Source organism: Macaca nemestrina, chromosome 16 (genome assembly GCF_043159975.1).
Source record: "Macaca nemestrina isolate mMacNem1 chromosome 16, mMacNem.hap1, whole genome shotgun sequence".
Classification (NCBI taxonomy): domain Eukaryota; kingdom Metazoa; phylum Chordata; class Mammalia; order Primates; family Cercopithecidae; genus Macaca; species Macaca nemestrina.
Genome location: NC_092140.1, coordinates 96,632,499 through 96,645,144, shown reverse-complemented (window position 1 = coordinate 96,645,144; position 12,646 = coordinate 96,632,499). Strand labels below are relative to the sequence as shown.

Below are 12,646 nucleotides of genomic sequence, written 5' to 3'. Positions count from 1 at the left end.
AATGATAATCCAATCCCTCAGTATTTCATTCACGACTTTGGTATTAGTGTCCCTTCCTCTACAAACAAGGAAGTTATAAAAATATACCAGTTACCTAGTAATTTGATTAATCCATGTTATATACTTAAAGCAAATCCATGCTATATACTTAAAATAATGCAAGAATTTGTCTTTGATTCTTCTGGAATATATGTAAAATCAAAGTAAACAGTCTATTTTCCTTTCAAAACTGCTTGTTAATTATTTCCTAGGTAACCTAACTTTTCCTGGCCAATTTATTTGCTAAACATTATATCCCCCCCCATCCACCATTATTACAGCATTGCAAATTTCTTGTATACTTTACTTCTAGGTCTTCTGATGTTTACTCCCATAATAATGTAAATGACTGTTGGTTATATAAGAAAAATTTTGGATTTTTACATACTTATTTTGGCTACTCCATTTTGAGTAGTTTTTCGGTTGATTCTCCTGGATTTTCCAAGAAAAATGAAAGCCTCTTCCTTTCCCACACTTATATTTCTTATTTTATATTCTTACATAATTACACCAGTTAATGCTTCCAAAACAATGTTAAACAATAGCAGAGACAGTGTGGTTTCTCATCTTGTTCCTGCTTTTACTGGGAATGCTACTGGTGTTTTACATGATGCTGCCTATTGGTTTGAGAGAGATTAATTATGTTATGAAGGTACTGATTCCTATCTTATTAGATTTAATTAGAAACAGGCTGATTTTTTTGGCCAGGTGCAGTGGCTCATGCCTGTAATCCCAGTACTTTGAGAGGCCAAGGCAGGTGGATCACAAGATCAGATCGGGACCATCCTGGCTAACACAGTGAAACCGTATCTCTACTAAAAATACAAAAAATTAGCCGGGCATGGTGGTGAGCACCTGTAGTCCCAGCTATTCAGGAGGCTGAGGCAGGAGAATGGCCTGAACCCAGGAGGCAGAGCTTGGAGTAAACCGAGATCGCGCCACTCCACTCCAGCCTGGGCAACAGAGCAAGACTCCGTCTCAAAAAAAAAAAAAAAAAAAAAGCCCTTTCAGCATCTATAAAAAATGATCTATTGTGTACCCTTTTCCCTACTTATATAATAAATTGTAAACATAAACAGTAGGCTTATTAATATTATACCAACCCTCTCTGTACACTCCTAAAATTAACCATGTCTGGCCACAATATATTCTCATTTTATTATTTAAATTATCTTTTTACTAATATCTTACTTATACAAAAATCACATATTAGTAAGATTTGTGTTAGGGTTTTCTTAGGGGGTGGGGGAATATCTTTTACTAGGTTTTAGTATTCATGTTAGTTATCCTGGCTGTAAAGAAAATAAGTGCTTTCTTTACTATACTCTGAACAATTAAAAGAATTAGAATTCCTGGTTTCTTATACATTTGAAATATCTCCCTCAAGACACAACTTACACTGGTGCTTTTATTAGAGAATAACGTTTCAATTTCTTTTATACCTATAGTCTGTTTGGTTTTTGTCTTTTCTCGTCTTGAACTTACTTACATCATTCTTAAAAATCCAGGTTTTCAAATATATTTACATAGCCATATCCAAAAGTTTAAAAATCAGAGTAAAATGATAGGCAAAGACAAATCAGAGATACACAAACAAAAAGGAAACAAAATCCAGATTTAGAGGGCATAAACAAAACTGAATTCCAGAGGGAAAAGCATACAACTACGTAGACAGGGTAACCACATGATTAAAAAAAGGGGTGGTACGTTTACTGAGTCCTATACACTTAAGAATATCCTTCATCTGCCCCTACTTAAAATTAACTAGGACTACCTAGGAAATTCTTTAGTTATACTGTTTCTTCCATCAGAGCTCTCCAGCTGTTGAATCATTAACTTCAGAAATTGTATGTGGTTTGCCGGGCGCGGTAGCTCAAGCCTGTAATCCCGGCACTTCGGGAGGCCGAAATGGGCGGATCACGAGGTCAGGATATCGAGACCATCCTGGCTAACACTGTGAAACCCCGTCTCTACTAAAAAATACAAAAAAAAAATTAGCCGGGCGTGGTGGCAGGCGCCTGTAGTCCCAGCTACACGGGAGGCTGAGGCAGGAGAATGGCGTGAACCCAGGAAACGGAGCTTGCAGTGAGTGGAGATCGCGCCACTGCACTCCAGCCTGGGCGACAGAGCAAGACTCCGTCTCAAAAAAAAAAAAGAAATTGTATGTGGTTTGAAAAGAAGTCAGCCAGCTTCATTATTTTCCACTGCACTGACCTAACTAGTTTTTCTTGATATTTGCAAGATCACCTTTGCAATCCCTGATAATTTAGCAAACTCCACCAGTATATTTTCCAAAAATGAGTCTTCATCTCCAGATTCATATTTTCAATCATTCAAAACAAATTTATTATTATTCTCTTTAATATTTTCCATTTCCCATTATTCTACTATCTTCTCCATAGACGTCAATTACGGTTTTTCACTATCTGCAATTCATTCTCTTTAACTCCATTTTTTCTGTCCAATTTCTCCATATTCTATGCAGATTTCCTCAAGCCAAATCTCTAGCTCACTGATTCCATCTTCCATATTGTTTATTCTGCTCCTTGCTACTTATATTAAATTATATTCTATAATCAATATCCTTAGCCCTTTTTCATGTATTATCTCATTTTTGTTATCTTTTTTCTCCTCATGTAATTTGCTGTTTACCTTCCTTGGCAGCTTAAATGACTAAGACTTTCTTTTGATACTAGAAAAATTCGATTCTAAATATTGCTTATCGGTTACTTTGGAATGCTAAGATCATTACATAGGTTTTGTGTTTGTTAACTTGCTTATCTGTATTCTGTTAATTCATCTTCAAGTAAGAAAAATTCTCTGGCTTTGCTATTTAAACAAACGTATAGTTAGCATCTCCCGGATGACTGAACACTTCTCTTAAAAAATTAACGTAAAAGCTCCCAACTCAGGCTACAGTTGCTTCATCACCTGGCTAACTAGCATAGGAATTAAAGTTAGGACTAAAGGTAGTAAGTCCTTTTTCTCTGTGTAATTTATCTCCAAATTTGTTAAAACTGTTACAAGGATAAGAACCAGTCACTGGAGCTATGGGTACATCACATGCTGTGATAGGATCCTCAGTTTTGGCACATCTAAATACTTTTAGGAAAGTCAGACTCCTGAGAGACAAGCTGAGTCACAATGGAACTCATATAACTCATCGTTATGGAACCCCATAACTCATCATCATTTTTCATTTAATGGGTCAAGCGTATAACTGTTTTCTGCTCCCGTAAAGTCGGTCAAAAGATATTTCCTTCATGATTTTCCTTAGTCTTACCTCATCACTAAACTTTGCTCTTCCTGGTAAACAGGTTGACCTAAAGAAAAATACTATGACCACAAAGCCTCTCCTTTAGTCCTAGTACAGCTAAAATCAGGTTCTCTTTCTTTCTCTTAAAAGTGTGTCCATACAACAATATCCTCCCTCTAAATTAGCAAATAATAGGACACTTACAGTACACTGCCAATACATATCCCTTGTCAGTGTTCTCACATTCAGTACAGTCTTAATGGCACATCTGGTGCCAATTCTGTCCAGTTTGTGGTAGCTTTATTAGACACATTTTTCTTTAGGTTCTTTTTAATTATTTTGATGAATTCAAGGGAAGACAGTTTAATCAACAGTCTCTTAACTGTATTATTTTTCCTCAAAATCAACTCACCCAATTTAATAAAACATTAAATCTACATATATAGTTTATCTCCTGGAAGAAATTATTATGAGTTATTTCATCAAGAACAGTGTGTGCACACTGTAGGAATTCAGTATCAGCTGAGTTAATTCTCCTCATGAGAAGTATCTGAAATATATTCAGTATATAAATCAAATAATTTTAAATACTTCAGTTCCACAGTAAAGCAATACATTTTAAAATGTCCCATGTACATTTCAAAATGTCCACCTTTTGACCCTGTTCTTGTGGTTCTACAAATATATCAAACCATGTTTCTTTAAAATATAAAAGTTACTAGGAAAAACAATCTAGAATGAAAATAATAAAACCTCCAGGGAATAAGCCAAACTTGAACTCTGTCAATGCTCTAATTAGAAAAGAAACTGCCGTAATGGGTATCACACCATAGGCATTGGAGCCAAACAGGCCTAAATTCAAATCCTGGCTCTGTCACTTGCTAGCTATATGACCTGGGTCCATTTACCTCTGAACATTAGATTCCTCATTTGGAAAACCAGGATAATAACTGCACTTCACTGAATTGTCACAATGTTTAAATGAGACAGTATAATAGGTGGACATTCAGCAAATGGTATACAGCTGTGTATAGTTTATACATAATGTGTATGTATAGGTATTACATATGTCTGTGCGAGAAATACACATACATAAAACCAAACTCATCTCTGATCTGACTAGGAGAGCCACAGCAGCATCCAAAGGGAAGCTTATGTTCTGGGATTACTTAAAAATTAGAAGTCAGGGCCGGGCGCGGAAGCTGATGCCTGTAATCCCAGCACTTTGGGAGGCCAAAGCAGACAGATCACTTGAGGCCAGGAGTTGGAGACCAGCCTGGCCAACATGGTGAAGCCCTGTCTCTATTAAAAATACAAAAATTAGCCAGGTGTGGTGGCGCATGCCTGTAATTCCAGCTACTCGGGAGGCTGAGGCAGGAGAATCACCTGAACCTGGGAGGTAGAAGCTGCAGTGAGCCAAGATTGCGCCACAGCACTCTAACCTAGGTAACAGAGTAAGATTCCGTCTCAAAAAACCAAACAAAAAAAAAATTAAGAAGTCAGTTCCAAACAATAAGGTTTCTTACTCTTGCCAGAGAGACTACTGTTATAAAATTTTAATATGTTTCTATTACCATTTAAATAATTGCCGGCCAGGCACAGTGGCTCACGCCTGTAATCCCAGCACTTTGGGAGGCTGAGGCAGGCAGATCACCTGAGGTCAGGAGTTCAAGACCAACCTGGCCAAAATGGCAAAACCCCATCTCTACTTTACAAAAAATTAGCCGGGCATTGTGGCGGGTGCCTGTGATCCCAGCTACTCAGGAGGCTGAGGCAGGAGAATCGCTTGAACCCAGGAGGCGAAGGTTGCAGTGAGCTGAGATCACACCACACTACCCTCCCAGCGTGGGCAACAGAGTGAGGCTCCATCTCAAAAAAAAAGAAAATAATAATAATGCCTTTGTTCTATTTATCAGCAGTTTCTAGAATTAAGTACACATGAACAGAAAGGAATAACAAAAATTATACCTGAAACTCTTAATTGCAAGCTAGCTTTACTCCCAGTCTCTTTCTAAGGAAAAGACCCATGGGCAATTCTTCTCCACAAAAACCATGGTACCCCAATCACAACTAACCGACTCATGGGTAAGCCAGAAGTGATGAGGTAGAGGTGAAAGCAACCACCTATGACTACGCCAGTATCAGAACCACCTATTCCATATTCTCTCCAAGAACTAGAAGAGATACACATAGAGAAGCAGTGACATGTAAGAAATGAAGGTTTATTCTTCTGATTATAAAATCTTGAACTATGATTATCCCGGGATAACAGCTCAATTTGCAATTATGAGAAATACTGGAACACAGAAAAAATTGCACTGCTGTTAAATATTCCATGCTTCTCTACTTCCTTGTGTCAATTAAAGCACTGCTTCTGAAATTTGTTTGTTTGTTTCAGTACCCTAAATCACAGAGGAAACTGAAGAATATTATAGACAGTCCTGATGAAATTCCTTTGAAATTTCCCATCATACCTTAAATTCATATGAATTGTTTATTCTATGCCATAATATACCAGGGATTATCAAACTGATATATCAGAAAGATATGCCATGTTTATCCCCCAAGTTCACGCATCTTCTAAAATACCAATCAATGCTTACTCCCATGAAAGGAGAATCTAAACTGAACATTACAGACTTAAGATAACCTAGACAGTTTTTCCTCAAAACTTGAAAGATTCCAATTATTACATAAATCAAGAAATAATTACGTTTCTGATGTCCAGAATATTTATCAAAATAAACTCAACTCACGATCTGATGTGTGGAAAATCCTCTTCAATTCTGCTTCCTGTGTTTTTGAAAATTTGTAATGCAGCTTCTGCTACTTTTTCATCATCCATTTTCAGACAAGCCAGTAATGATTCAAATGTTTCAGCAGAATGAAATGAGATGGGATGTGTAAATGAGAGTACCTATAAAATGAATCATAAAAATGATTTGTAAAATTTTTTCATCTTTGTAATACAAATCCAAAATATTACATATTAGAAATACTATAAATCAAAGTCAATAAAAAAAAATTATGTTAACCAAAATCTGAGAGCACTATAAACAAAATTTAAAACATACTCAACTATGTAATGGAAATGTTCCTCTGTAGGAAGATTGTATGATATAATGAAGTAATTTCTTCCAAAATTAAATTACGTATTAATATAATTTTAGTCAAAATAATTTGGATTTTGATTATTGTTCAGGTTTTTTGGTGGAGAATGAGAGGAGAAAAGGGGACATGAAGAGAGAATTTAACAAAACATCTCTCATCTTCCCAATAAACATCATTAGCAGAGACTGAGTAAGAAGAGAATAAACTAGGGAAAGGGGTAAAACACTGACAAGATAGTAAAGAAGTCTATAAAGTTCCAATAACCAAATCACAATGGTACGAACATTAGAATAATCATGAAACAAAAAATATAAGGCAGTAAGTAGACTCTAGAATATATAAAAAAATAGATTATATAAATTGTAAGAGATTACAAAGAGGTCAACAGAAAATAAATAGTCCTGAGAAAACTGAATAGCTACTGGGAGAAAATCAAATTAGGCCCCCCGCCCCCACAACACGCTTTCAAAATAAATTTCAGATGGGTTGTGTTTAAGATTTAAAAAAACAAAAACAACAAAAACCCTCTGGACAAGACAGGGTTTTTTTAAGCATAAAATAAACAAAAGGAATCAAATGTGGAATGTAAAAAAAAACAGCATGCAGCAGAAAAATATACTAAGTATAATGCCACATTTATGTTTCTAAAATAATCAAAATAAGCAACATGTTATTTAGAGATACATATATAGATGATAAAACCATAAAGAATATTGAAAGAATAATAAATCCAAAATTCAGGACAATGATACCTGGTGAGGGGACGTGAGTAGGCAAGAAAAAAGACTACTCAGGGAACTTGAACAATATTTTTAATATTCAATTTAATGTGACACTCTATCTACTTTTCACTTGTATTCACTTGGTTACTACATATTGACTTTTCACCTGTATTCACTTGGTTACTATATTTTACAATTTACATATAAGAGAATATATGTTTATACATATATCAAATATGTACCAAGAAAAAGCAAAGGAAATACAAAGCTCATTTAAATCAGCTGAAAAAAAAACACAAAAGACAGAGATGTCAGTAGATGTATGAACAAAGGATAAAAATGGTGAATTTACCATAGGGAAAACACAAATGATTAACATGTGGATAGTGGACCTCACTAGTATTAAATATGCAAATTAAAACATTATTTTTGCTTATCAGATTTGCAAATCTTTTAAAAATGTATTATATTCCATTTTGTGAAGGTTAAAAAGATGGGCACCTTCACATACTACTGATGGAATTATATATGGGTAAAATTTCCCTGTACAACAATTTAAATATACATTGCTCCAAGAATTTTGAAAGTGGTCACTCTCTTTAACTCAATAATGCTCTCCTAATTTTCTAAAAAATATGACATTACCAAGAGATCTTACATAGAAACACTCAGCTTAGTACTGTTTGTAAGAATGGAAGTAGAAAAATGAAAATATTCAACAATAGGAAAAGACTAGTGATACAGAGAAAGGAGAGTCCCAAAGTGAGGCTTAGCCCGCAAGGGTTTTTGGCTTTGCCAAGGAAAGAATTCAGTGACATGGTAAAAGAAAACAGCTTTATTGAAGTAGTAGTGTTACAGTTCCAGAGGTGTTACATATACCTCTATGGCTGCTTCTGCAGAGCAGCACTACCCCACAGGTAGGGTGCAGAGAGCTGCAACTCAGGGCAGTTTCACAGTAATATTTATACCTACTTTTAATTATATACAGACTAAGGGGCAGTTTATGCAGAAATTCCTAGGGAAGAGGGAGTAGCTTTTGGGTCATGGTCATTGTCAAGGAAAGGGACTACTGTCTATATTTACTGTCTATATATACTGTCTATATTTCTAATATAGTATTTCTATATTACTATTATAGTATTTCTATATACGGGTATTGCCACAGCAATGGTAAACTGACAAGGCACATTGGTGGGCATGTCTTGTGGAAAGCTGATTCTGTCTTGCCCTTGTTTTAGCTAGTCCTCAATTTGGTCCTGTGTCTGAGCCCCACCTCCGGAGTCCGGTCCTGCCTCCTACCTCAGTAGGATAGTATGATACCCCAAATAATGGACTAATCACCATTTCAGAAATGTTTATTATTATTTTTACCACAAGCTAGGAATGGTGCTAAGAAATTCACGTACATGATTTAATGTCCTTTGCGAGACAAGCACTTAATCATTATCTTTTTTTTTTGAGATGGAGTCTCGCTCTGTCGCCCAGGCTGGAGTGCAGTGGCGCCATCTCGGCTCACTGCAAGCTCTGCCTCCCGGGTTCACGCCATTCTCCTGCCTTAGCCTCCCACGTAGCTGGGACTACAGGCGCCCGCCACCACGCCCAGCTAATTTTTTGTAATTTTTAGTAAAGACGGGTTTTCACCGTGTTAGCCAGGATGGTCTCCATCTCCTGACCTCGTGATCTGCCCATCTCGGCCTCCCAAAGTGCTGGGATTACAGGTGTCAGCCACCGCGCCCGGCCTTAATTATTATCTTGATTTCATATGAGGAAGTGAAGCAAGTAATGTGGTCAAAGGCAGACCTAAATGACAGCTACTAAATGACAGCCAAAAATCAGATCTGCTTTAGACACTCTTAAAAAAAAAAACTCTTGAAAAACACCAAGAAAAATTCTTATTTTTAATAAGGGAAAATAGTTAAGGATACAAAATTGTATATTCAGCTTGATCTCAATGATCCCAACTATGCATTTGTTGAAGATTAAAAGGAAACAAAAGAAACTAATGTTTATGTATGATGAACCTATTCTAAGCTGTCAATAATGAACTAATATTTTTACAATCAGTAAAAGAATATTTAATGAAACAAAAAAAAGTTTTACAAGAATTTGGCTCATTGTGCAGTAGAGCTGTACCTTCTTTGCTCACTAATGACACCTTGAATTATATTCCACTATTTTAATGTAATTAGTACTAGGCTAGATTATAGCATTTAAACCCCAAAATAATCAGATCACATGTAAGAATAAAAATACAATTTCTAAATCATCTAAAACAACTGAGAAAATTTTACTTTAGATTATATAAACTTAAGAAAACATCAAGAACAAATAATATAAACTGTACATGTTAAACAGATATCTAATTAGGCACTTAATTTTAAATAGATACCTTAAGCAGTTCAAGACCAGCTCTGATGGCTTGATCAGTTGGAACACCCTCATCTTCATCATCTGCTGTTCCATCTATTGATTTGTTCACTTGCTTAATAAGAGCACTAAAATACGACCAAAAAAAGTCATTTTTTCAAATGTTCCTAGCAATGTCTAAGAAAAATAATCCTGTGTTACATATATGTGCATATACATATATACATATCTGAACCGAATACAAATTTGATATAACTGGTTTTTAACACTACTGCAAAACAACTATAATAAAATATTTTCAGATGCTTCTTTTCAAAAACAGTTCTTTTTTTTTTTTTTTTTTTTGAGACGGAGTCTCGCTCTGTCACCCAGGCTGGAGTGCAGTGGCCGGATCTCAGCTCACTGCAAGCTCCTCCTCTCGGGTTCACGCCATTCTCCTGCCTCAGCCTCCCGAGTAGCTGGGACTACAGGCACCCGCCACTTCGCCCGGCTAGTTTTTTGTATTTTTTAGTAGAGACGGGGTTTCACCATATTAGCCAGGATGGTCTCGATCTCCTGACCTCATGATCCGCCCATCTCGGCCTCCCAAAGTGCTGGGATTACAGGCTTGAGCCACCGCGCCCGGCCTCAAAAACAGTTCTTTTCCCTTGCCCATTCAAATGAGGTCAAAATGTTATTCAATTTGTTCTTTATTAATGCTATCAATATCTTTATTATTATATTTTTCATGGCAGGTCTGAGCTCAAACACATAAATGACAATTATTTTTAATTATCTAAAACTGATTATTAGTCCAGCAAGTAGAACAATATACACAGAAATAAAAAAGGATAAAGGAAACATTAAGCCCTTCTAAACCATTTACCAAATATTACTGTGTGTCAGGCACAGCTGTCAGAGTCAGAAATATATCTAGGCCTCCTCCTAAAAGGTGAGGAATATCTAAGTAACAGACATACAATAAAACCTCATTAGAACATCAGAAAAGGAACAACAATAGATCAAAAGGAAACATTATGTTTTCAAACTTTCTTCTAATAAAAACAAGCTTATGTTATTTTATTTTATTTATTTTTGAGACAAAGTTTCACTTATTTATTTATTTATGAGACGAAGTTTCACTTTGTCACCCAGGCTGGAGTGCAGTGGCGTGATCTCGGCTCACTGCAACCTCCGCCTCTCGGATTCAAACAATTCTCCTGCCTCAGCCTCCCAAGTAGCTGGGAATACAGAGGTGCACCAACAAACCTAGCTAATTTTTGTATTTATAGTAGAGACAGGGTTTCACCATGTTGGTCAGGCTAGTCTCAAACTCCTGACCTGAAGTGATCTGCCCGCCTTGGCCTCCCAAAGTGCTGAGATTACAGATGTGAGCCACCACTCCCAAATTTACTTAATAAATTTGTCTGATTCAGAGTCTTCCTCTTAAAAATACAGAGTCTTCTACTTCTTGTCTTGCTTTTTAAACCTCAGAACTACCTCTTCAAATGAAAACTGATATAAGAGGAGTCCAAAGTGACTGACAAGTAACCAAAATAGGGTCTCTCCATTTGTAAGGGGTCAATGACCATAAGCTATGCCCAATGCCCTCCCCAACAAAACATCCCCAAAAGGGTTTGAGTACAAGATGAAAAAATCATTAGTATTATTTATTTTAGATTATAACATATACCTCTCAAAGAACACTATTGATGACTAGTAAATCAGTATGCCCTATATATATTGTATAAGTACTTTATTTTTTCAACTGTGGAAAACATTTTAGGGAAAGTTTAAAAATAAAAAAAACATCTCTTCCCACATTTCACAAAACGGAATGCAGAGAGAAAAAGAAATAAGTTTCCAACTTGTCACAGGTAGTATCAAAAGCTGAAACTTTAAATGAGGGCTGTTTTAAAAAGCAACATTTTCAGTTCTCAAATTATCTGTGAAAATGCATCATTTGTTCCTTTGCAACAGATTCACCTAGTTTCCCAAGGGTATAAATAAAATTTATTTATATTTCCTAAACTATGCAAGTTAACAAAAAAGAAGAGTGTCTGGTATACTGTTAACAGATAAAATTAGGCTTAGATTGACAATTTCTCATACAATTTGAACCAATCCTTAAAATTAAGATAAATAACAAGAAAAACAACAAATATACAGGTACAGATGAGTGTATATATGTGTGTGTGTGTGTGTGTGTGTGCATATACAAATACAGATATATACAGAGGAGTACACAATACACACAGATGTGTAGCTAGTTTGGTGCCTTGTATATAGCAGGCACTCAACAATGACCGATTCCTGAATGCATGAATGAATGAACAGCAATGAGAATGTAGTATTTTATATACAAATACCTGATAGATTCGGTATCTATGTGCACAGGTGCTATCCTCTCCAAGAGAAACTTGATCATTTCCAGGAAAGGATTTGTAGGCTGTTTGGGGTTGCCCAACTTCTTAGTTATTTCACGCTGTAATACAGATTTTTTCAGTATTACAAAAGTACATTTAAACAAATCATTATATTATAATATTAAGAACCAACAATAATTAAAACCATGTAACACTGACGCTGGAATAAACAAATCAATAAGAACTGAACAAGTCCAGAAAAAAAGACTGAATTAAGGATTTAGCATATGAAAAAGGTAATATTTCAAGTAATCAGGGAAAGGTAGACTAGTCAATACACCGTATTGAAATAATTGGATAGACATTTGGAATAAAAACAAAGTAAGGCCCCTGTCTCATATATTACATCAAAAATATTCCAAAAGGATAAAAATACAAATGAATAAAACCAAGAGTCACTGGATGAACAAACTTGAGGAAGTAAAATTATCAGAAGAGCTTGTTAAAACTACGGATTCCTGAATTTAACTCTGAAGATTCTCATTTAGTTGATCTGGGGTGAAGTCAAGAATCATCTTTCTCTAAAAAGCATTTCAGAAGGTACATAGGTAACAGATTAAGAATCACTGACAAGAATAAATATTTTCATTCACTTATAACAGAATAGGATTTCATAAGCAAGATAGCAAAGTCAAACACCATGAGGTAAATACTGACTTACTTAGATAAAGATAGAAACTATGGTATGCAAAGAACATAATAAACAAAAAGGGTAAACTAAAACTGACAGAAAATAATCTGCAACT

The 12,646-nt window shown here is 35.6% G+C and overlaps 1 protein-coding gene across 1 annotated transcript in view; it reads right to left on the bottom strand.

Annotated features, from left to right (window-relative positions):
• Nucleotides 1-12,646, bottom strand: part of LOC139359179 (sister chromatid cohesion protein PDS5 homolog B-like) — a 51,845-nt gene that overhangs the window by 23,669 nt on the left and 15,530 nt on the right. The window contains exons 8-10 of the mRNA XM_071081604.1: nucleotides 11,844-11,959; nucleotides 9,518-9,623; nucleotides 6,052-6,212 (exon numbers count right to left, since the gene is read on the bottom strand). Of these exons, the coding sequence (XP_070937705.1) occupies nucleotides 6,052-6,212; nucleotides 9,518-9,623; nucleotides 11,844-11,959 (383 nt within the window). The remainder of the gene's footprint in view (nucleotides 1-6,051; nucleotides 6,213-9,517; nucleotides 9,624-11,843; nucleotides 11,960-12,646) is intronic.